Source organism: Mauremys mutica, chromosome 1 (assembly GCF_020497125.1).
Source record: "Mauremys mutica isolate MM-2020 ecotype Southern chromosome 1, ASM2049712v1, whole genome shotgun sequence".
NCBI classification, from domain to species: domain Eukaryota; kingdom Metazoa; phylum Chordata; order Testudines; family Geoemydidae; genus Mauremys; species Mauremys mutica.
The window spans coordinates 198,524,951-198,547,497 of NC_059072.1; the positions used below are offsets into that span (position 1 = coordinate 198,524,951).

Sequence of the window (22,547 nt, forward strand, 5' to 3'; positions counted from 1 at the left end):
AAATGAGGCAAATGTTTAGATGAGTTGATGTACCCCTGGAAGACTTCTGCCTGGGGTTCGCATACCCCTGGTTGAGAACCACTGGTGTAGAATACCAAAGTAGATTCCAATCCTGCAAACTGTTATGAATTGAGCTTGCCTTTATGCACTAGATATCATCTTCAGCTGAGCTGTTCATGTGCATGAAGATAAGATGTGTAAATCTTTGCAGGATCAAAGGTTTTATTAATTTGAAGAGAACCCTTTGATTGTATTGGACAGCTTAGATTTAAATATTTTTCCTGCAATACCTATTCCTTATGAGCTCTATCATGACCATAGTCATCAATTTTATTTCCTCAGGCACCTGTCCTCAGCTCATCTTCTCATTGCCAACCTCATCTTAGCATATGGCATTTTCTTCTGGCCACTTTGCTGAGAAGGACAATTTTAGAGCAATGTCAAATTTAAAAGCCTTGTGACTGCAGAGCAGAGAATTGCACCTGGCTCCACCCGCTTCAAATTCAGCTATTTTTTTAAAGTATAACAGAATGTGTTTTATTTACTTTGTTTAGTATTTAAAAATTTCCGGTTACTTTAAAAAAAGTTTACCTGCTTAGTTTAGCAAATGGTCAAAAGCAGCATTTCTTACCACAAACTGAAGTGTATTTGTAAATAAAGCTGGCAAGTGACACTAATTATGACCCAGTAGCCACAGGTTTGCCTTCTGAAAGATTGTATAAACCAATTTCTAGTCTGTTTTAATACCAAAGTAATGACCAGGAGGAAAATGTTAACACTGAAACTCTGCCATTACTTGATTGCTACACTGGTGTTAAAGTCGGATGAAAACTTCGCAGTCTTTTACTTCTGACTGTTTTATCATCAGCGCAACAACTTGCAGTGTTGCCAACTCTTGGGATTTCTTCACAACTAACGTGATTTTGTCTGGCGATGACATGAGACGTTCCAACCCTCCATCTGGAGGAAAAGTAAAACCCCCTCCAACTTTCTTGCTGTCTGGGGAAGAGCAGCCAGTCAGAGCTGCTGCAGAAGCTAGGCATAGCTTTCACTCCTCCTCCTCTCAGAAGCCAAAAAGGTTTTTGGGTCAGGTAGGAGTGAGAGGGAGCAGCTGACACCATTCTTACAGGACAGAATTAGGGACAAGGGACCAAAAAGAGCCCTACAGCTTAGGGTAGCTCCACGTCCTCTTTCCTCCTGTGAACAATGGGTCAGTCTGGTCTCGGCTCCTCCTCCTCCCTGCTCCATCCCTGCAACACCAGGCCTGGGAAGGAAAAGGTAGGTGAAGATCACTGGAGCTGCCCCACCCCCAGGCTTAAGAAGGGGGATGGGGAAAGACCTGGGAGAGAGAGGTGAAGAACTCCTAGGACTGCAGGATGAGCAGAGGCGAGGCTGGCAAGGACAAGAAGATGTGGGGTTAGGGAGCAGTACTGATGTGAGGGTTGCATAATTAATGGCTGGGCTGGGTGGGACACAGAATTAATTAATTAGAACTGTGGGGTTTGGAGAGAAGCTGGAAGCTCCGTACCCTCAGGCAGGTCACTGGATCACCATACTCTACAAATCTGGGAACTGGCAACACTAATTGTCTCTCACACACTAAGGACGGACAAGGGCAGTTCAAAAATCAGAGACCGAACAGACAACATAACCTTTAAAAACAATCTCATGTCTCATGAATTAATGTTGGGGGTTGGCGATACTGCAAATAGTATTGTAGAATATTTTTTTAAGCAAGTCTATCTACCAGCAATAGACTCAGAAACACCAGGGGTTAAAGTGGGTTGAGTCAGACTGAGTCATGAACCAGGTGGGTGGTTGTGGAAATGACTGCAGGAATTCAAGGCAGGTTATTAGCTAGGAAATGTCAAAGCACCTCACTTTCTAATAGGCAAATAGATATGGCCACAGCAGCCTTCTCCTTTTTCTCAAATATGCTCCTCTTTTATTAGATTAGAACAGTGGTTCCCAAACTTGTTCCACCGCTTGTGCAGGGAAAGCCCCTGGCAGGCCAGGCTGGTTTGTTTACCTGCCGCCTCTGCAGGTCTGACCGATCGCAGCTCCCACTGGCCGCAGATCACTGCTCTGGGTCAATGGGAGCTGCTGGAAGCAGCGCAGGCCGGGGGACTTACTGGCTGCTGCTTCCAGCAGCTCCCATTAGCCTGGAGCAGCGATCCGTGGCCACTGGGAGCCGCGATCAGCTGGACCTGCGGACACAAACCAGCCTGACCTGCCAGGGGCTTTTCCTGCAGAAGCAGCAGAACAAGTTTGGGAACCACTGGATTAGAGAGTACTGCATGAGATACTTGGCAGGGTTCATGGCTGACATAATAAATAAGTATTTGGGGTGAAATCCTGGCAAAATTCCATTGTCTTCAACAAGGCCAAGATTTCACCCTGGATGTTTTCCTGCTTAAGTGGCGCTAACAGATCATTGCACCAATTGCCCTGCTCAGGCCTTCAGTCTCACAAACACTAAGGTGGACATCCTCCTCATTGACTAATGATAGCCTGTGACAGACGTCTACTTGATATCAGAAACTATTCGCAATGGCTGCATTCCAAGGGGATTGCTGAAGTATGTTAATCATTATTAATCATTCCTTGATCACTGGAGTTCTCTTTTTTAGTTACAATGTGGCATGATTCAAGCACAGACCCACTGAAGTTACTTATACTTTTTATTATTTCCCTGACATTATATGTAACAGTTCAGCGTAATATGGAAATCAAAGCTGGATTTTTTTTTCACAAAGTCCAAAGAACAAGGAAATAAAATATGTTTTTAAACTACTGTAAGAAAACAATAGCTTTATATGCATATATATAATTGAAAAGAACATTCACATCATTTTAAATGGTTGTCAAAATTTAGGCCTAAATTATGTGACTGTACAACCCTGGATGGGCCCTTTGGAATAAAATATATTTTCACTGAACAAGCAAAGAGAATGTTTCTGTATTTTTAAAAATCATCTTCAAATAGACTGATACTATGAATAAAAACAAGAAAATAAATTATATTTCAGAATATATTAACATATAAAATATAATTCCATACCATGATGTGAATGTGAAATGTTACACTTATATTAAAAAAGGATTCTATAAACATTAAATGGAGTGTGTAATATCTGACTTTACTTCCAGTTAGAAATCTGTACAAAGCACCTATGCATAGCACATATGAGGCATTATAACAAACCCTGTTTTACATTTCAAAGCTTGAAATGCAGTATCTGCATGTTTGCATATCTGAAATGGTACATTAAATTGCCCCTTCCTGGTCTTGTTCAAGAAATCTTTAATTAGATTTCATGGACAACATGCAAAATAATACCATTTTATTTGATGAAGAACAATTTATTCAGGTCTTGTTTTGGTCAATTATATTATTTTTTGTCTTCATTTGAAGAAAGCAACCCTTGGATTTAACATAAGTGAAGCAGTACCATAGCGTTGTGCTTTTCCTGAGAAAATAGGCAGAAGGACCAATCATTATCCTATTGAAATCTGAGTCTTTAGACTGTCCCAGTCGGCAGTAACCTAGTGCATGTCACTGTTAACACAGGAGACTCAGGTTCACATTTTTCCCTCTCTCTATGATGCAGAAGTTGGATCTGCTTCGGAAACACTCATCCCCACTCTCTGGAAAAGCAGGGGTTAGGACTCAGATAAGCACATAGAAGACCATCCCTCATCTCTTCAGAAGTGTGAGAAGATAGGTCTTTGCCATAGTTATGTCTCCTCCTGGGCTCTGATGGCTAGGACTTGTGTTCTCTGGCCAATGCGGAAGTGAAAAAGAGTCTGGAGGCACTGCAGTAATCAGCAACTTTTCTTTTCAGTATTCTAGAAAGTAAAAAATGTGCGCAGTATAAATTACATCATAGCTCCAGTGTCCCACCTTGCCCTTGTCTGCCAAAGAAAGAGCAAACACTGGATATTCTACTGCTTGATTCTCCGTGTAAAGAATTCTTTTAAATCTTGCTCTCTTTTTCTGAGCTTGTACAAGTGTATGGAAAACAAGTTAGATTTGTACATAGTACAATTCAAAGAGGATTTCATGGTTACCAGCAGTGATGACACAGGATTTGACATTTTGAATATGAGTCAGTACAGAGAATTAATGCCCCAAAATAGCTAAATAAATGTCTTTGCAAAGAGACACCATAGCTTCTTCCGCTTGTTTGTGCATTTTCTTGTCATCACCATTTAATTTACCATCTGTACCGCCACAGATCAATTTGACATGGCTTATAAACATATCTGGTTCCTGTGCTCCAAGCCAAATGTCCCCAATGTAAACAGAAGCCAGGAATACACAAGAAGCTGTGAAACAAAAGTGAGGGAAAAAGGAATCAGAATACTCTGCAGTTTCAAAACAGTAACATGGAAAAATCTATTTTACCACAATTTCCCTTTCAAAACTGTTTTTTAAGCTAGCGTTTGCTAATCCTTTGCTTTAATGGGAAATCTAATTTTTTATGCTCATTTCAGACCATCCACTCCCCATCTCTAATAGAAAATACCCTCTTTTTAATAGAAACCTCAGACATCTTTGAATATAGCTAATTATACCCTTAGCAACCACTTTTGTCAACAAATGGACAGAACTGGTGTCATGCAAACCAGAACCTGTAATTTGACTTTTGGTGCAAGACTATTTTCCCCATACAACTTCAGATAACCATGTATATAATTCAGCAAGCCAAATTTAATCTAAGACGACAGCTTCTTTTGGGGACCCGGACTAATGTTATATCAAATATTCTTGTGAGGTGAAGACCATATTCTATACTAATTAATGACACTAGGCTATCTTCTGGGGAAGGACTTAACTTTCTGAAGTGATGATCCTCCATCTTAGCAAAGACAGATTTCAAAAACATTTGATGAATGAAAAATATTTAACTACACAACTAGTCAACTACTCCTCTGCCTTGTTACTAAGTGTAAACAAAAAAAGGACAAGTTACCTTTCTTGATCTCATCCGTTTCTTTCATTGCTGACAGGCAGAATGTTTTCACCACCTTATGACAACTGGCGTTAGTCAACCCCTGAGTATCCAGAAAGCAAAGCATGATTGTACTAAACAAACAGAGCTCTTCAATGTTTGATGACTTCTCTTCATTGGCTTCACAGATTCTGTTGTAAAGCTTAAAGATACTGCTCTTCAATGTGGCATCCCTAAGAATCTCCTGCACTACCGGAGGGTGTGGCAAAATGCTACTGTTTAGCCACTTGAGAGTCAAAAATACATTTTGTATATTGAGGCTATGATCAACCATGGATTTCACTAGCCATTTGGTTACTATGTAAGCAGTTGCACATGTAAGACTGATAGTTTCATTCTCTGGATCAGTAGATTCAAGCTGTTCCTCTGGAAGTTTAGCAAACGGGGCTGGATAAACAGGCTCCCAATGAACCAATATGGACTCCAGGTGGTCTCTGCATTTCTCTACGTTTGAGACCTTCAGCTCTGAGTCAGTTTCTTCTTCTCTTTCTACCACATCCTTTTTGCGAACATGGCGAGATGAAGGCCGAAATGGGACATGACCTTTGTTCTTTTCTTTAATATTTTCTGTAAATGGGAAAAATTAAAAAAAAATTTCAAGTCCTCCAAAAATTCTCTTGTCACTATAGAGCAATAAAGCAGGGAGCATGGCCTTGTGTAATTACAGCTGCTGGGAGGCTGCTTCTGGCCTGATTTAAAAAAAAAAAGACGTATTTGTGTGCTTAAAAAGTCAAGTTACGTGCTTAGGTACCTTGTTGAATTAAAGCCTCTAATTGCAAAGGGTGCATTTACTGCACTAGGGCCCTGATCCAAAGCTCAATGAAGCCAATCAGTGTCTTTCCATTGACTTCAGTGGGCCCCACATCCACAGGATGAAGTTTGTCACTGATCTTGTGAAAGCTTAGACTTTTATGTAACATTATGTAAAACTTTCAGTTCAATTCATTGCTAGTCATATTATCAAAGCAGTAAAGCTTGTAAAAAACAGCAATGCATTTATTCTACTGCATCACTACTGAATGGGGCATCGTCAGAGATGCTAATTTTGAAAAATCTGGAAAGTCATCAGAAATCCCAATTATTTTGCAATAAATGAAATGGATTTAAACCAATTTCGATTACTAAAAAAAATTAATATCAACCCCAGCAGGTGATTTCAACAGCAACATTTCGCGTCAAAGGGAATTTTTGTGACTCTTATAGACTGCTGAAGGCTGGAGGATGAAATTGGACACAATAACTGATTGTTAACTATACAAATGGAAACAAATACAAACATAATTCACTACACTAAAATGATATATATTAATAATATGGCACAGGCAAATATACAGAATCCCTAAGAAATATCTAAACAAAATATTTTAGAGCTCTTTTAAAATTTGGTGGCCTTTTAATATATTGTATATACTTTGTTAAGTGACAACATATTCTGTAAAAACTACAGTATCGCTGATCCTGGTGCACTGGATTAAAAAATATAGCCCTCTTCCTCCCTCCCCCACCGCCAAATCCTTATATGTTATTGAAATGGAAAGAGCGGTAAAAAGTCTAATTTGCCTTTCACTCATTGTGCTGTTCCTTTACTTTCTGTATTTCTCTCAGCATGGACAATGAAAATAGACTAGTCAATTTCATTTTTGATTTATACCCAGTTTCAAATCAATTTCATTTTTAAGTTCGCAAGCACTCTTAGAACTCTGCAAGGCTTTGGCTGCAAACGCTGCAGACCATTGTATGTTTGGTTATAACACTATTCCCACTGGCATTTTGTTTTTTGTTTTCTTTTTAATTCATAAAAATATTTGTATATAATCTTCAGTTTTGTTAAAACTTATTTTTACAAAATGGACATTTTGGAAAATGTTCAACTCTCCAGTGTCCTTTAAAACATGGAAAGAAATGCATATTAACCTATCCATAAAGTGTTGTATTCTATTTTTATTAAAATAATTCCTTAATGTCCTGTTATGAAAGCAAAAAGGTGAAAAACTGAAATCCACTCTGAAGGGAAAAAAAAAGTGAATTTAATACTGATATAAAAATAATTCTGGTGTAAGGTTCTTGAAAGGTATATACCAACTATCTGAAATGAGAGAACTTTATTAAATGGAGGAGACCAACCAGTAAAACTGTTTGGGTCAGAATTTCATCATTCCAGCTGATTAACCCATTGGCTTCTTGATCCGATATTTCTGTTGCAAGAAATAGAATATGCAACAGATACAAACAGGCTGCCAAAACCCCAGAAAATATTGTCCACACAATCTGCCACAGTCATTATGCCATTCTGTCAGATAGAACATTTTAAACATTTTTAGTTTATTATGGCAAGCTGATGACTAAGCCTCCACACAATTTTTTAAAAACTGTATTTACTTTCATGTTAAAATATAATAAAATATATTTTTACAAACCACAGTACCTGATTTATCACTGATTTTTTTTTCTTACTTTAAAACTGGATTCCTTTGGAAATATTTGTTCCTAAAAGCTCTCAGAATCCCCTTTTATTTGTTTAAACAAACTTAAAAATCACTGTAACCAATGCACTTTTAAACCAACATTTTTAATACTTACTAAGCAACTCTTTGACTTGATATTTTTGAGCAGTTGTTTGCACATCTTCTTGGAGCTGCAGATTTCTTTCAATGATGCTCCACTTATGCAAGAGCATTAGGACATCTTTGTTTGAAAGGACACTCTCATTTACAGTAAATCTGCCCATTTGCCTGAAGGCCTCAAGAACAGTAGCTCTGTATCCTAGCACAGAACTGAACGTACTGAAAAACTGAGTGAGTGTGTCAAAATCCAAGTTGGTCCTATTTCAAAAAGAAAAAGCAAATTTTAAAAAAATTAATAAAATATATTTTTCTACATGTTAATCAAAAGAAAAAAAGCTAGAAATACATGGCTATTTAAAGTCTTCTGATTTTTTAAATTTAGTTTCTTGGGATGCATTTATTCTCACTCAGGCTGAATTTCTGCTGCTTAGCGCTTGATGAAACAGACAAAAAACAACTCTGCTCTACAGATTACCTGCAGCCTGGAAAAGGTAACAGTAAAAGCCAGACAGCACACAATAGCGTGGGAAATGCTCTGGTGCTTCATCTAAAAGTATTTATTTTACATGAGTTTTCAAACTTCAAGAGGGAAGAACAATACATTTATTTTTCATGATGTGACCAACACCCATCTGAATGAATGGCTACGGTAGAATGAGACCACTTTTTAGTGTACCAAACATCACCAGTTTCCTTGTAGTCTCTCCTTGCTCACCATGACCTGGTTTGTCTGTTCTCTCAGCATAAATGTCAAAAGACAACAGGGGAAGACTGTAAACCCTTTGAGAAAGGGACTGTCTTTTTTATCACACCTGTATTCTACACCTCACACAATTACTGTTATTGGTTAAGATTTTTCAAAGCCAACTAAGTGAGTCAGCCACACTACTCACTGAAGCTCCACTGAGTATGGAGCTAACTCCCCTAGTGTCAGCTTTATAAACTTAACCATGACTGTATTTATTATTTGTATGGTAGCAACTAGAGCAGAGGTCGGCAACCTTTCAGAAGTGGTGTGCCGAGTCTTCATTTATTCACTCTAATTTAAGGTTTCGCATGCCAGTAATACATTTTAACGTTTTTAGAAGGTCTCTTTCTATAAGTCTGTAATCTATAACTAAACTATTGACATATAAAGTAAATAAGGTTTTTAAAATGTTTAAGAAGCTTCATTGAAAATTAAATTAAAATGCAGAGCCTCCCGGACTGGTGGCCAAGACCTGGGCAGTGTGAGTGCCACTGAAAATCAGCTCGCGTGCCACCTTCGGCACCCGTGCCATAGGTTGCCTACCCCTGAGCTAGAGGCTGAGATCAGTGCCTCACTGTGTTAGATGCTGTACAAATAGAGACAGTCCCTGCCCCTAAGGGCTTATGATCGAAACAGAGAAGACAAATGATAAATAATAGTAATAAATCCTCTTCCTCTGTCAGTCGGGCAGATGGTAGTCAGTCCAGAGCCAAGGAAATTTGCAGCCAACCCCTTTCCACCTGCCAGCACACAGACAGGCTTCCACAGGGAAGAACTGCCAGAGCTGGAGAAAAATTTTGGGTAACATTTTCAAAAGTGACTCAGGCACCTGGAACACTTTGTCATTTTTGAACATTTTGCATTGTTAGCCTATACCTCCCTATACCATTTTGCCTGAGCCCGATTCCCCTCACACAGACCACTTGCTAACCAAGGCCGCATCAGATAATGAATGCAAACCCAGTCAGTGGGGTCTTCAGATGCTATGGACCGACTCCCAGATCCTCAGGGGTATTTAGGCACCTAGCTCTCATTGATTTCAGTGGGAGTTAGGTATCTAAATATCTTTGAGGATCTGGCCCAAGCATCAAGTAGGAACCTAGCAGAACTCATTCACGGAGACGTGACCACTGCTCAGGCAGAGTGAGCTTGAAGCTTTTCAGGGAGGAGGCCTGCCAGAGAGCTGAAGTGCTGGATTCAGCCTCTGATCTAGCAGGAAGAAGACAAATTACATAATGCTGCCTTTTTAAAAACTATCTATCCAGTACTTAGAACATGAGTCACCTTACAGTCACCACTTCATTGTTAACATTTTTAAAAGCAAAATCTTTCTGCACAAGTTTCTCCACCCAGGTTCATTTATCACCATTTAAAATTAAGGGGAAAGAGCTAATTTATCAGAGATTACGTGAATTCAAGTTGGCCTAATATATTTCAAACTGAACAACAACATGATCACATAAGCCTGGAAACCTGACTGGGAATGACTTACCGAATGTGTTTAACAAGCATGATCAAAACATACAGAAACTCATTTATAAGCTGAAGAGGAAGGAACTTCTGATTCTCCTGCGGCTCTTTTTTGCAAGGAGTTTGAAGGGGCATCACCCTTCCTTTCTTTCCTAAATTTGTTATCCACAGAGTGTGGACTAAGGAGATTACATTGGTTAGCACCTTGTTTTCCAGAAACCTGAAAGACAAACAAAAATGCATTTGTGGAATGCAGAAACTGACCTGGTCACCATCCAATCCATCTCCTAGAGGGAGCCACATGTTAGCATTTGGGGCCCTGAACATGCAGGCAGGCCTGAAGTCAATGGAACTCCAAGTGGGCTATCCACATAGAACTCGTTGCAGGACTGAGGATTTGGTTGCTAGGTTTCACCCATATATTGGGAATTCCCAACATTTCCTGTTTGGATGCCACAGAATAAAAAACACCTCTGTGGGTGGCAGTGTAGCCTAGTGAATACAGCATTGTTCTGGAATTCTGGAGACTTAGGTTCTATTCCCCACTTTGCCACTGGCCTGCTGAGTGACCTCAGAAAAGTCACTTTGCCACTCCGTGCCTCAGTTTCCCCATCTGTACAACTGGGACACTGACCTCTTTTGTAACACTTTATAAGAGCTATGTATTATTAATTATTATTATTATTATGTGGAATTGACAGAGCTTTCTGGCAAAGGTCCATAAATAGAACTGATGATTTTTGACTCAACTATACCTTTCATTAAATCTGAATATTTTTCCAAAGCAATCCATAAAACTGCAAACTATACAACGGCCACCATTTGTTTTAGATCAAGTATGGTTTGTATTAAAGATTTTTCATTTGCAGATGACACCAAGATGGGAGGGGTTGCAAGCACTTTGACAGGATTAGAATTCAAAATGACCTTGGAGAATTGGTCTGAATTCAACAAGATGAAATTCAATAAAGACAAGAGCAAAGTACTTCACGTAGGAATGAAAAAAATCAAATGTACAACTACAAAATGAAGAATAACTGTCTAGGCAGTAGTACTGCTGAAAAGGATCTGGGGGTTACAGTGGACCACAAACTAGATATGAGTCGTCGATGTGATGCAGCTGCAAAAAGGTTAGTATGATGCTGGGGTGTATTAACAAGAATGTTGTATGTAAGACATAGGAGGTAATTTTCCCATACTACGTGGCACTGGTGAGGCCTTAGCTGGAGTAGTGTGTCCAGTTCTGGGTGCCACAATTTAGGAGAGAGTTCAGAGGAGAGCAACAAAAATTATAAAAGATTTAGAAAACCTAACCTATCAGGAAACCACAACTGGGCATGTTTAGTCTTGAGAAAAGACGAGTGAGGTGGGACCTTATAATAGTCTTCCAATATGTTAAGGGCTGTTATAAAAAGGACCGTGATCAATGGCTCTCCATGTCCACTGAAGGCAGGACAAGAAGCAATGCGCTTAATCTGCAGCAAAGGAGTTTTAGGTTGGATATTAGGAAAAATTTTCTAACTATAAAGATAGTTAAGCTCTGGAATAGGCTTCCAGGGGAGGTGGTAGAGTCCCCACCACTGGAAGTTTTAAAAACGGACAAATTGGCCGGCACCGCTTCCCATAGTTCCAGGAACGGCGAACCATGGCCAGTGGGAGCTGCGGGCGGCTGTGCTTGCAGATGGTCAATGTAAATAAACTGTCTTGCTGCCAGCCAGTGGATTACCCTGACAGGCTGCAGGCCACAGGTTGCCCACCACTTCTTTAGGAGGACAGGTCATCAATCTTTCTTTTTCCATTAAAAGATCTATTATAGGTGTCAGCACGCTGATCATCAATCGATTGTCTGCATTTTATTAACACAACAAAACCTATTCTTATGTCAATTATTCATTACCCTGGAGGTCAGTGACCCATCCCACATAATTAGAAACAATACCCCTGTTGCTTGATCATGGCAAGGAAGATGCTTTCTAATCTAATCACAAAATAAATATTGTGCATATTGGGTCAAATCTATGCTTCCAGTTCCAGACAGGTGTGAAGAAAGACCCTACAGGGTTTATACTCTGCAAATCTATCTGCAGGTGGGGGCTGGGAGTAGGTTCAGTCTGTTTTTAGCACAGATTCTCCTGATTCCTTGTCTGTAGCTGGTAAGAATTATCTATGCGAAAGGTAGGTGTGTGTCTGTGTCTGAGTGAGAGAGAGAGAGATTGAGATTACAGCCAGTTCAGGATAGAGGATCAAATTAACAGCCATGCAGAGGTCATTGCAGGATTGGGCACCTAAGGCAACCTTTGAAGAAGTGAATGGCTAATGCGCTATCCTAATATGTCATCTTGATAGTACCTTCCTGAGAAACTTCTAAAAAACATCCCCCAAAATTTAAACAACACTAGGAAACATTTTAGAGTTCAACAAGTTCTTTCACCCTAAGGATGGCATTTATGTGTGGAAGTACCACGAGTACTGATTGGATACCTCTATGTAAGTCTCTTTCACACACACAGATGGGTGAATAAACCCTTTTATTTTCATTTTCAATTGCACAAATACTCCCTTTATACACAAAGAGTACAATTATTTCTCATTACAACATCCCCCTTCTATGTACCTTTTCTCCAGAATATAGAATATCCAGGTTAAGAGGCTATGGTCTCGTATCAGTTCATAGGCAGCTTTAGTGATACGTGCAGCATTTTGCAGTATTTCCAGAATGTGACTCTGAAACAGAAAACAAAATATACTTTTATTTCAATAAACTACAGCTGTGGGCTAGTTCACTAGTATAAACATTTAGGAATGATAGAATGGTAATCTAATTTTTGGTAAGCTTTTATTCAAATGAAAACAACGACAAGACAGGGAAAATGCCAGACTGAACCCTATAACCTTCCACACAGACGTCAGCCGGAGCCCCTTAGCTTTGATGATCTATCGCAGAGACGTAGGCACCCGCTCCCCACTGAACTTAAACAGATAAGCAATATCAAAGCACGAGTCAGTGGGCCTACTGAAGGCTAGGTACATGCTTAAGTACTTTGCTGACCAGGGCCTGTAACAGGGTGCTGGCTAGGAGAAACAAGCCAGGCCCGTTAGCCCGGTTCCAGAGGGAAAAGGGTTAGCTGAGCTGGCTGAGGGGCCACATCCTAATTACCAGAGGGGCTCCACCTGCAGGCCTATAAAGCTGGCTAAGAGACAGGAAAGGGAGGAGCGTGGGCTCTAGAGCTCTGCTGGCTGGGAAGCTAGTGGTCTTCCAGAGTGTTGGTCTCTGTAAATACTTGTAAATAGTAGGTGGTGGGAACGGACACAAACAATAAAAGGACACGGTGCTGCACCTCGGTTGGTCCCTGGGTGTTTTGGGGGCCTAGGCCGGCGAGGGCCAGGTTACAGGGCCATAGAAAGGAAGTCTGTCTAGAAGTTAAAGAACAGATTAGGGAGTCAGGTGACATGGCTTCTAGGTTTAGCTTTTGCTATGTAACCAGAAGCAAGCTATTAAATTTCAGTACATCTCAGGTTTCCCCATCTATAAAATGGCAATAATGATACCTACCTTGCAGGGGTGTTGTGAGGCATAATGAGTTAATTTTTGTATAGTGTTCTGAGATTTTGTGAAGTGCCTGGACTGCAGTGTTATAGGAGTTCAAGGCATTTATTATTGCATCACTTATGACATTCCTCTACTGGGAATGCCAATTGTTATACATTTTGTGATGTGAGTAAACAAAAATGTTTTTAAAATGTATTTTTAGAGGGATAGCTAATAAAGGCAGCTATTAAAATACCCATTCATACAGGAGTAAATGGACAGTATCTAATCACAAAGACAAACACTGTAACAAAACATTTCAAGTTCTTCAGAACGGCCAAAGAACAGCAGGCTTTCTAATTCTGAAGCAGATATATTAGAATCATTAAAGAAAAGCAGTGCCCAGGAAACAAGATAATTTTTTATTTTTAGGCCAAGATTTTCAAAGGCAACTAGTGATTTTGGATACCTCCATTTCTGAGTGCCCAACTTGAGACACCATAAAGGACCTGATTTTCCAAGGGTGGATGCTCCACATTTTCTGAAAGTTAGGCTTCTTTAAGACTTTAAGACTCAAGTTGGGTATCCAAAAATTGAGGAAACAAAATCACTCAGTTTTAAAAATACTGACATAAGCCTCCACTATTCTCCATTGTAAGGATGCCCCCTATGTTACTGGAAAGAAGAGCATCTACATGTCCCTTCTTAATTTGCTTGAAGTTTTACATTTTTTTCCCCTTTTAATTACCTGGGAGGCTTCATCACACAGTGGACTATTGAAGAAGCACAAAATGACATGGAAAATCCTCTGATAGTTGTACAGCTCATAGCAGTGATTATCTCGCAGTCCTTCTCCAAGAAGCCTAAGAACCCACTCACGTTCTGTTTTGTGCTGGAAACCACACAGAAAAGTACCAGAGTCACCGATTTCGAAGTAAAACATGCTGGGAAAAGCCTCAGCACAAACAATACAGTTTCCTACAAGTGGCAATATCAACTTTTCCGGACTTCCTCTTTTCAGTTTTTACCACCACAAAATGTAACCAACAGACAGATTTCTGCAGGAATAATGGGTCAATGGGGCAAATGTGATCAGAGACAAAATGTAAAAGGTTGCTATTTCTAAAATATCTTCACTGAATTCAGCATTAATAACTAAGTTAGACTATCACTGTAAGCTCTTCAGGGCAGAGACTAGATCTTTATTCTGTGTTTGCACGGTGCCTGGCACAGTGGAGCTTTGATTCCTAATTGGGCCCACTAGGCACCACCACAAAAGAAATAATAAATATTTATCTGAAAATAAAAATGAAACAAAAATGCCAGTAAATAATTACAAGTGTTGAATAGAAAACTGATGGGATTTTTTTGGTTGATTACTAGACATTAACACCCTCAAGTCATAATACTGGCTAAGCCAGGCAATATATTGCTCTCTTAAGGTTTATGAAACATACAGGACATGAATCTCACATTACCTCTAAATCAAAGCTGTAGAAAAGCTGATAAAATCCCGGTACTTTCTTCAAGTCCAAGTACTGATGCGACAGAAGGAATTTATTTATCTTTGTGTACATGTGCTCCTCTGTGAACAGAGTTCAGTGGTTATTGCTGAGGAGGGAAATTTAACTGTGCACATTCACAACCTCACTGATGAAGTGGGATCTACACTTTATGTTGCCTCAGTAGATGTCAGAAATATTTCACTGTGTGGCAAGTATGATGTTCTCATACTGTAACAGTGACGGTATTGTTGTTAACTATTAATTTTACTTAAAACAAAAATACACAACCAGAGAACGCACCAAGCAAATGATCACATGAATCTTTAACACTGGTCAATTCTCAATACTTCCAAAGTTACCCTTCACTCAGAAATAAAAATCTACTGCAGAGTTAAAAGCGAACCCCACAGTGAAATTCACAGATAAGCCCCAGGGAATCTCATTAAAAAATACAGGATACTAAGCATGGTGAAGAGTGTTACAGGAAAAGCCAACTCAAAATCATGGACAAATTCCAGACCATGCAATCATCGGTTTAGCTTACAGGAAAACATCAGTACCAAAGAAACACATCACTGAAACATTATGCAGTTATTCCACATATTATATATTTGATAAAAATAGCCATTTAGGGCAGGGATTCACCAACATTTTCCATAGTGTGAACCGCTGCTTAGAAGAGACTGTCTTGTGGACACCTCTGATCCTATTTGCAATACTGCAGACCACCTCTCCTCCCACACATGATCCTATAAACATTCTTGTGGCAATTACAGTAACTAATCAAATGGAAAAGTAATACAAGGAAAGTATTTTCTTATATTTTTAGATGTAAACACAGAGGAGAGCCAGCACACCATGCAAATTGCCAAGTCTCCACAGACCACATTTTTTAAACTTTTGTATTATGGCCAAATCTGGAGATGCACGCATTAATGCCTGGATTTAGGCGTGCAAATATCCCACCTGGCTTGCACAGACATCAGGCTATTTGCATGACTAAGTCAGGCATGCACACACAGATTCTAAGTCCCAAAAGGACCATTAGAGCATCTTGTCTGATCTCCTGTACAACACAAGCCATTCATTTTCATCCAGTTATTCCTGTATTGAGCCCAAAATTTGTGAAGAGAATATTCACCTCCTCTGCAACAGATTAGATGGGATCTGAACTGGCAACTACTTGCACACAAAGCACGACACTTTCCACTCCTCATAAGATTTAGATTCTAATGAAGGTTTTTCCTCAAAACATTTGAAGGCATGCGGGATAGGGCACATAAACTCTGTCCCTGACTGGAAAGGGTTAAACAGCAATTTGAGGCTTAATTAGTCAAACCCTGCTACATCAGGGTTGGCTGTTAAGTCTGAAAGGGGAGTTTAAAGAAGGAAGTCCAGCAGCTGGAGGCCGGTGTGGAGGGAGTACAGCAGACAGGCTTTCCTGTGGATGGCAAGGAGCCTGACTGAAGACAGGAACCGTGATGACGTGTATGCCTGAACCCCTGAGCAGAACCGGTGCTAGGCATTAGCAGACTAAGCAATTGCTTAGGGCCCTAAGCAGCTCAAGGGGACCCCCATTCGCTTTTTTAGTATGTGTTGGGGAGGGGGGAATATTACTGCTTAGGGCTCCCAATGGCCCAGCACACCTCTGCACTGAGGGAGGAGAGGAGAGCGCCAGCTCCTCAACAGTGGGGTTGTTTGGGACACAGGAACCTGTCCCTCAAAACCTATAGCAGCAGAGGTGTGCCTGTGAGGAAGAGGGGGCCTGTTGAGCCTGGCCGGGCTATATATTTTTGTTGGCATTTTTGTAAGAGTCTCTAAGGCACTGGAAGGAGCTGAACTCCCTAAAGTGGTAGGGCCGGGCCACGCCCACAGCTGGAGCAGGTAAAAGGACAGTGGAGGAAACTGAGGTAGAGTTGCAGCATCGATACATCTGGCTTCCAGGGGAAATGCTGGAGTGGAGACCATGCTATAGCATGTCTCATGGTTGCTATGTTTACCAATATGCTTTGATTCTACAGTATCACTGAAACTAATCGTTCTATGCAATGTTGTTTTCCCTGCTTTAGCCCCAGAAGCTAAACCACAGAACATACAATTTAATCTACAATACCTGGCTTCAGCATTTGCTGCACCATTCTAGCAACGAAGAGGGTCAAAGAGAAAGTAAACCTGAGATTCGGTTGTCTGATTCCATTTTGCACAACATCCATAAGATAGAGAAGCTGTCGCACAAGAACAAGGAAGAGAAAGCTCTAGTATTACTCATCATCAGATAATACAGCAGGATGTTCCTCAATGGGAGTGTGGGAAAATAGACCTGAATTGTATTTTACAAGTAACAAATCAAGCCACAATCCCAGCAGAATGACTGTTCTAAGAATTCAAATGTGTTTTTTTTTAAAGCTCACTGATTATAATCATAATAAATACAGAAAAAAGAAAACAGAATAGGAAAGAGGATAACAGATCTTTTAAAATAACATTATATTAATTCATTCAGCTCTTAAGTACACATCTCTATAGCTGGGAATTGCTAACTTTGGAACAAGTGAAAGTGTGCGAGAAACACAATCCCATCTTTGAGGACAGATTAATAATACTACTAAACACTGAACCAAGGCTTGAGAAACCTGTTTGCTCACCCACCCAAGGGCAAGTGGAAACTAGAGGCTGGTGAAAGGGTCCCTTCCAGGAATTAATTTGTCCTAGTGTGCCTACCAAGGCAGGTTCTAATATCATGGATAAGTTAAATCTAGAACATTTGTACCTGTCTCTGTTCTCGAAAGCGAGCTCCTTCCAGGTGAGAACGAAAGGAACCCAGGACATAGTACGCTGCTGCTCGCATATTGGAATCATAGCTGCTAAGGGCAGCTACTGTTAGGCCCAAAGCATTCACTTCCACAAATGCATGGCATGCCACTACACACTCTGTGGAAAGGAAAGACGTTAACATTTGTAAAAGCAACAACTACAAAGGACATGTGGCAATGCAATTCTTCACATTAACTTCCATTTAAAAACATCGTTTCTGAAAGTTGAACTAGAAACTGTAAATTTAATTGACTGTAACAATGTGTGGTGAACACTCCAATACCCAGGTTAGGAAGGGGCATTCTGCACACACACATCTAAACAGGAACATTTCAGTTTCCTTGAAGTCATGTTAGCCAGTTCCTGGTGTGCTGTGATACACCAGAGCTCATCTTCAAAGACAACTCAAAGAATTCTGCCTGGTGCATGAAGCTGGCTGGGCCTGGGATCAGGTAGAGTGGCTTGTTCAGCTCATGTTCTTAGCTTGCCAAACAGCAACTGTAAGGAAGACCAGGCTATAGAACAGGGGTCGGCAACCTTTCAGAAGTGCTGTGCCGAGTCTTCATTTATTCACTCTAATTTAAGGTTTCGCGTGCCAGTCATACATTTTAATGTTTTTAGAAGGTCTCTTTCTAAGTCTATTATATATAACTAAACTATTGTTATATGTAAAGTAAATAAGGTTTTTAAAATGTTTAAGAAGCTTCATTTAAAATTAAATTAAAATGCAGAGCCCCCCGGACCGGTGGCCCGGCAGTGTGAGTGCAGAGCCCCCCGACAGTGTGAGTGCCACTGAAAATCAGCTCACGTGCCGCCTTCGGCACACGTGCCATAGGTTGCCTACCCCTGCTATAGAATAATGCAAAGAATAGGGCAGAATTTAACTACCAAATCAACTCTTGCCAACCCCTTTTTTTCTAGTGCTATCTTTTCTCTTCTCTTGGTCACCATTGATTTCAGTGGGTCTGGAATTGGGCCTCAACTCTGTAGCTAGGAATTGTAGCCTTGTGCAACAAGTCTATAGAGTCAGGTGAACAGTGTTTCAGTGTTTATGGGCACCTATCCATAAGAGGGCACCCCCAAAATCAAGAGGTATTACAGTTTCAAATGGCCTTATCTAGATTTAATTCCTTGCAATCTGCTGTACCTCTGCAGATTTTGTCATTTTTGGAATGATGTACTCACCGTAGCACGGTCAGGGCACAGCTTCAAGTTAGAGTTAGCATGGAGCTGCCTTGCTCAGGGGGAGCTACAAGAAGCTCTGCTGATGTCGGGGGGGACGGGCGGAAGAGGGGGCAGTTTGGGCCATGGCCCTGCTCATTTCAGAGTGTCATGCACCTCAAGAGCATGCAGAGGGAGCAGTCCAGCAGTTCCTACATTGCAGGGACACAATCTGTGCCCCAAGGCTGCACAAGAAGAGGGGGCTCCCCGTGCCCAGCCCCACTTGCACACTTAGAAAGGCAGGACACAATCCAGTGCTCATTATTTGGGAAGGATATTGCTGTAAGTGGAAGACCATGTAAAGTTATGAGTAAGTTCTGGGAAGACTCTACGGAGCTCAGTGTTTGATCCATGTTAACTGTAGGGAAAAAATAAACCTCTTGGGCACTCCCCATATCCTGCGTCTGAATGACGAAATAGTGGGGTGAGTAAAAGCACCTCCAAGATAAGCATCCTTTTACTGAAATGGATACCAGAATAAGACATGGATCCTCCCTCTTAAGCTACTAGCCATGGTCAAATAATCTAGTTTACTAGTTTGAACAACAATATAGGCCCATCAGTGACTTTAAAATGTAGGGCACTTTCTAATTTACACCCCCTTTAACTTTCTGAAGAAACCTACAGTCTGCATAAAACTTCTCTTGCGCAGTTCCTCCCCACCCGGGGCTGAATTTTTTAAAGGGATTTTGAGGTTAATCAAGCCATTTTTAATGAGGTTTTGAAAAAGTGGTGGCATTTCTATCCACTCATAACGCCACACCAACTTGATGTAAACACTCCAGGCTTGTTGTCTATGCTAGTCTTCAAGGAGAAACAGCAGCAACAACCTATGAAAGCTTTATTCCACATGACAGAGTGACAACCTGTGCAACAGCACTACTGGAAATGCATTTCAAAACCATCTGCTGGAGAGAGTCAACAGCTGTTCTCAGCACTCACGATTCCTGTACATTTCCCCACGAGCCTCCTGGCTAAGTTAGATCCATCATATTGAATTGGTAGTTCTCAAAATGCCTCAGTCTTCCCCCTCATAAGGGTCTCAGTCATGAGCCTGGATGCACAGCTGTGCAGGGGAGCATAAAGAGCCCCCTAACTCCTCTGCATGGGATGTCCACATCGCCAGAGTCTGTGCAGGGCAGGAACAGCAGCTGCGGCCAGGCTGCTCTCGCACAGGTTGGGAGGAAGTTGGTGGACCTTTGGCTCTTCCCCCGTCTCCCTCAGCACCAGGGGCACCAGAAGATAGCTGGCAGCACTTCCTTCCCTGCTGGATTCTCACTCACAGTCTGTTCTCTGCCCTCTTCCTGGGGTACAGTGGCTACGTGCCGCCCTTACTCAGGCTGGGTTGCAGGGTGCCAGTACAGCCCAAGGAAAGGAACCTTTCTTGGTGCGTTTAACTCACTCACACTCTCACACACACTCCAGAAGAATGATCTGAAGCCTACCAATCTGTGAAGGGTTCTCTATCCCTCCCCTTAGCAGTTGCTGATCCAGAGTTCTTGTCTGAAGTGCAAATGCGAGGCCAGAAGCTCTTTAGAGTAGGAACTGTGCCTCACTATATGCCTGTCCATAGCCTAGCACAATGGGGACCCAATTCCTAGCACAATGGGGACCCAATTCCCCAATGGGGAGTCTCTGGGCACTTCTATCATATACGAAAAACAAATGATAATTTCCCATGGTCATGTCCCATAATAAAATCCTATTTCCTTATTTCAAGGGTATAATCTATGTAACTTAGAGGAGGATTTATCTAGAAACTCCTCTTCCACTGCACACATGGCATGGAAACATTTTCAACCAAGCTGCCCTTGGAAACAGCAATCAAATAATTGATGTGAAATAACAAGCTATTGAAAAAAAAAAGTTAAATGTATGTTTGACATCCAGTTTGTTTAAAGAACCTTGGGAATCACTGTCGGAAAGCTTTTGATAAGATGCTTATCAGATCTAAAGTTAGAGAGAACTGGGTATTTGCACAATTCAAGGCCTTTACTCAGCAAGCAGTAATCATTTGTATGTTTATAGTTATGTACCGATGCACTACATAACATCTGTGCACATGATGCTGTACAGCAAGTGCAGGGAGCAGGCACAAAACAGTAGGGGTGAGATTTTTTTAAAGTGGCTTAAGTGACTTAGGAACATATTTGGACTTGGGATCCTAAGTCACACAGGCACTTTTCAAATCCCACCTTTAGTCAATAACAGCCAAAAACACTGGGCCATCTAACACTGATCCTGTTAGAACACAAGGGGCATCCTGAATTTCTATAGCTTTTTTTTTTTTTTTAAATATACACAGGATGACTGACTATGTTATTATTACTGTCAAAAGCATATTGGTCAATTTGCAACACCAACTTAAAACAGCACCTCCCTTCCCACCTACACAGGTATTGTATTACTCAAGTTTATATTTCCTCTCTCTTCATCTGCACTTTTTATTCTACCTTTCAAAGCAATTATATTATCAGCTTGCCGCTTGTTTGAGAAGATGTTATTGCTATAGCAAACAAAAGCCAGCTGTAGCAATCCAAAGTTTACCCAGAAAACAACATAATGATGGACATGGGAGAGAGGTGGTTGGTAAATTCGCTGTGATAAATGTTTCACTTTGATCTTTAAACATTTTATAAACAGACACAAAGCCTCTTCTGCAAGTATAGCAGTTGGGTGTACAGGGAAATTGTGTCATATTAAATTAGAAAAGTAATATTGAGCAAGTGGTTACCAGCACGCACAGAGATATAATCTAAACTTTCCATTGACTTGGGAACACAGGCATAACACGATGATGAGTTTTTTAAAAACACCTCCACTGCTGATGAATTACTTGGCCAAACTTACACTTAATAATGGACCACTATATGTGTAACTAACAAGTAAACACATATAGATTCTAACTCACAAATCATGCACACCAAGAGGTGCCAGTGATAAGTAGGAGGTGACTGGTGGCGATTACTTGTTACTTATACCCAACCATTGCTTAGTTTATGGATAGTTCTCTTTCTTTTCACATCATACACCTGCTTTTCTGTGAACTCTCAGCCTCTTTTGATTTGAATATTAGATGCTCTCACACATCCACATAGATGGATTTACTCAGAGGAGCTGATATCTGACAAGAGTTATTCTAAGACACATAAAGGGATGATCCTTCAGTAGCTGTAAACTGGTGCAGTTACACTGAGGTCAATAGAGATCTGTCTGTTCACACCAGCTGTTCACACTAGCTCCCCAAAAAAGCTGACTGCCATTTTAAAGATGGAGAGCTTCCTTCAACACAATGGGGCAGATTCTCAACCCAGGCCAAACTCTGCTCTTAGGGGCAGTGAAGAAGGGGGCCGAAGGGCTGTTGTTCCCTGATTCTCAGCCGCGCAGCCCTGGTGCAAATTAGAGCTGTACTGGAACAGCTCTATCTTATGCCATGGAGAACTGGACATAGTGAATATCTGTTCCACCATGTGCCCCACCATTTCACCCCTGCCATGCTCTGCTTTGTGCTGAGATTGGGGGGAACGGAGCACAGTGGTGACCACAGGAGACCTCTATGCCATCTCCACCAGCTTTACATCAGTGAAAAGTTCTCCTAGATTGGGGAATTCTCCACTGACCATCTCCAGCTCTTTCACTTGTGCCCCTTAGGTTGGGCATAGTGACTTTACACAATTTGGC

The 22,547-nt window shown here is 40.9% G+C and overlaps 1 protein-coding gene across 1 annotated transcript in view; it reads right to left on the reverse strand.

Moving 5' to 3' along the window:
• Positions 1-2,676: 2,676 nt before the first annotated feature.
• Positions 2,677-22,547, reverse strand: part of URB1 (URB1 ribosome biogenesis homolog) — a 79,116-nt gene continuing 59,245 nt past the window's right edge. The window contains exons 31-39 of the mRNA XM_044996665.1: positions 17,602-17,762; positions 16,945-17,056; positions 14,805-14,911; positions 14,075-14,218; positions 12,412-12,521; positions 9,820-10,017; positions 7,596-7,837; positions 4,977-5,582; positions 2,677-4,329 (exon numbers count right to left, since the gene is read on the reverse strand). Coding sequence (XP_044852600.1) covers positions 4,124-4,329; positions 4,977-5,582; positions 7,596-7,837; positions 9,820-10,017; positions 12,412-12,521; positions 14,075-14,218; positions 14,805-14,911; positions 16,945-17,056; positions 17,602-17,762 — 1,886 coding nt within the window. The 3' untranslated portion in view covers positions 2,677-4,123. The remainder of the gene's footprint in view (positions 4,330-4,976; positions 5,583-7,595; positions 7,838-9,819; positions 10,018-12,411; positions 12,522-14,074; positions 14,219-14,804; positions 14,912-16,944; positions 17,057-17,601; positions 17,763-22,547) is intronic.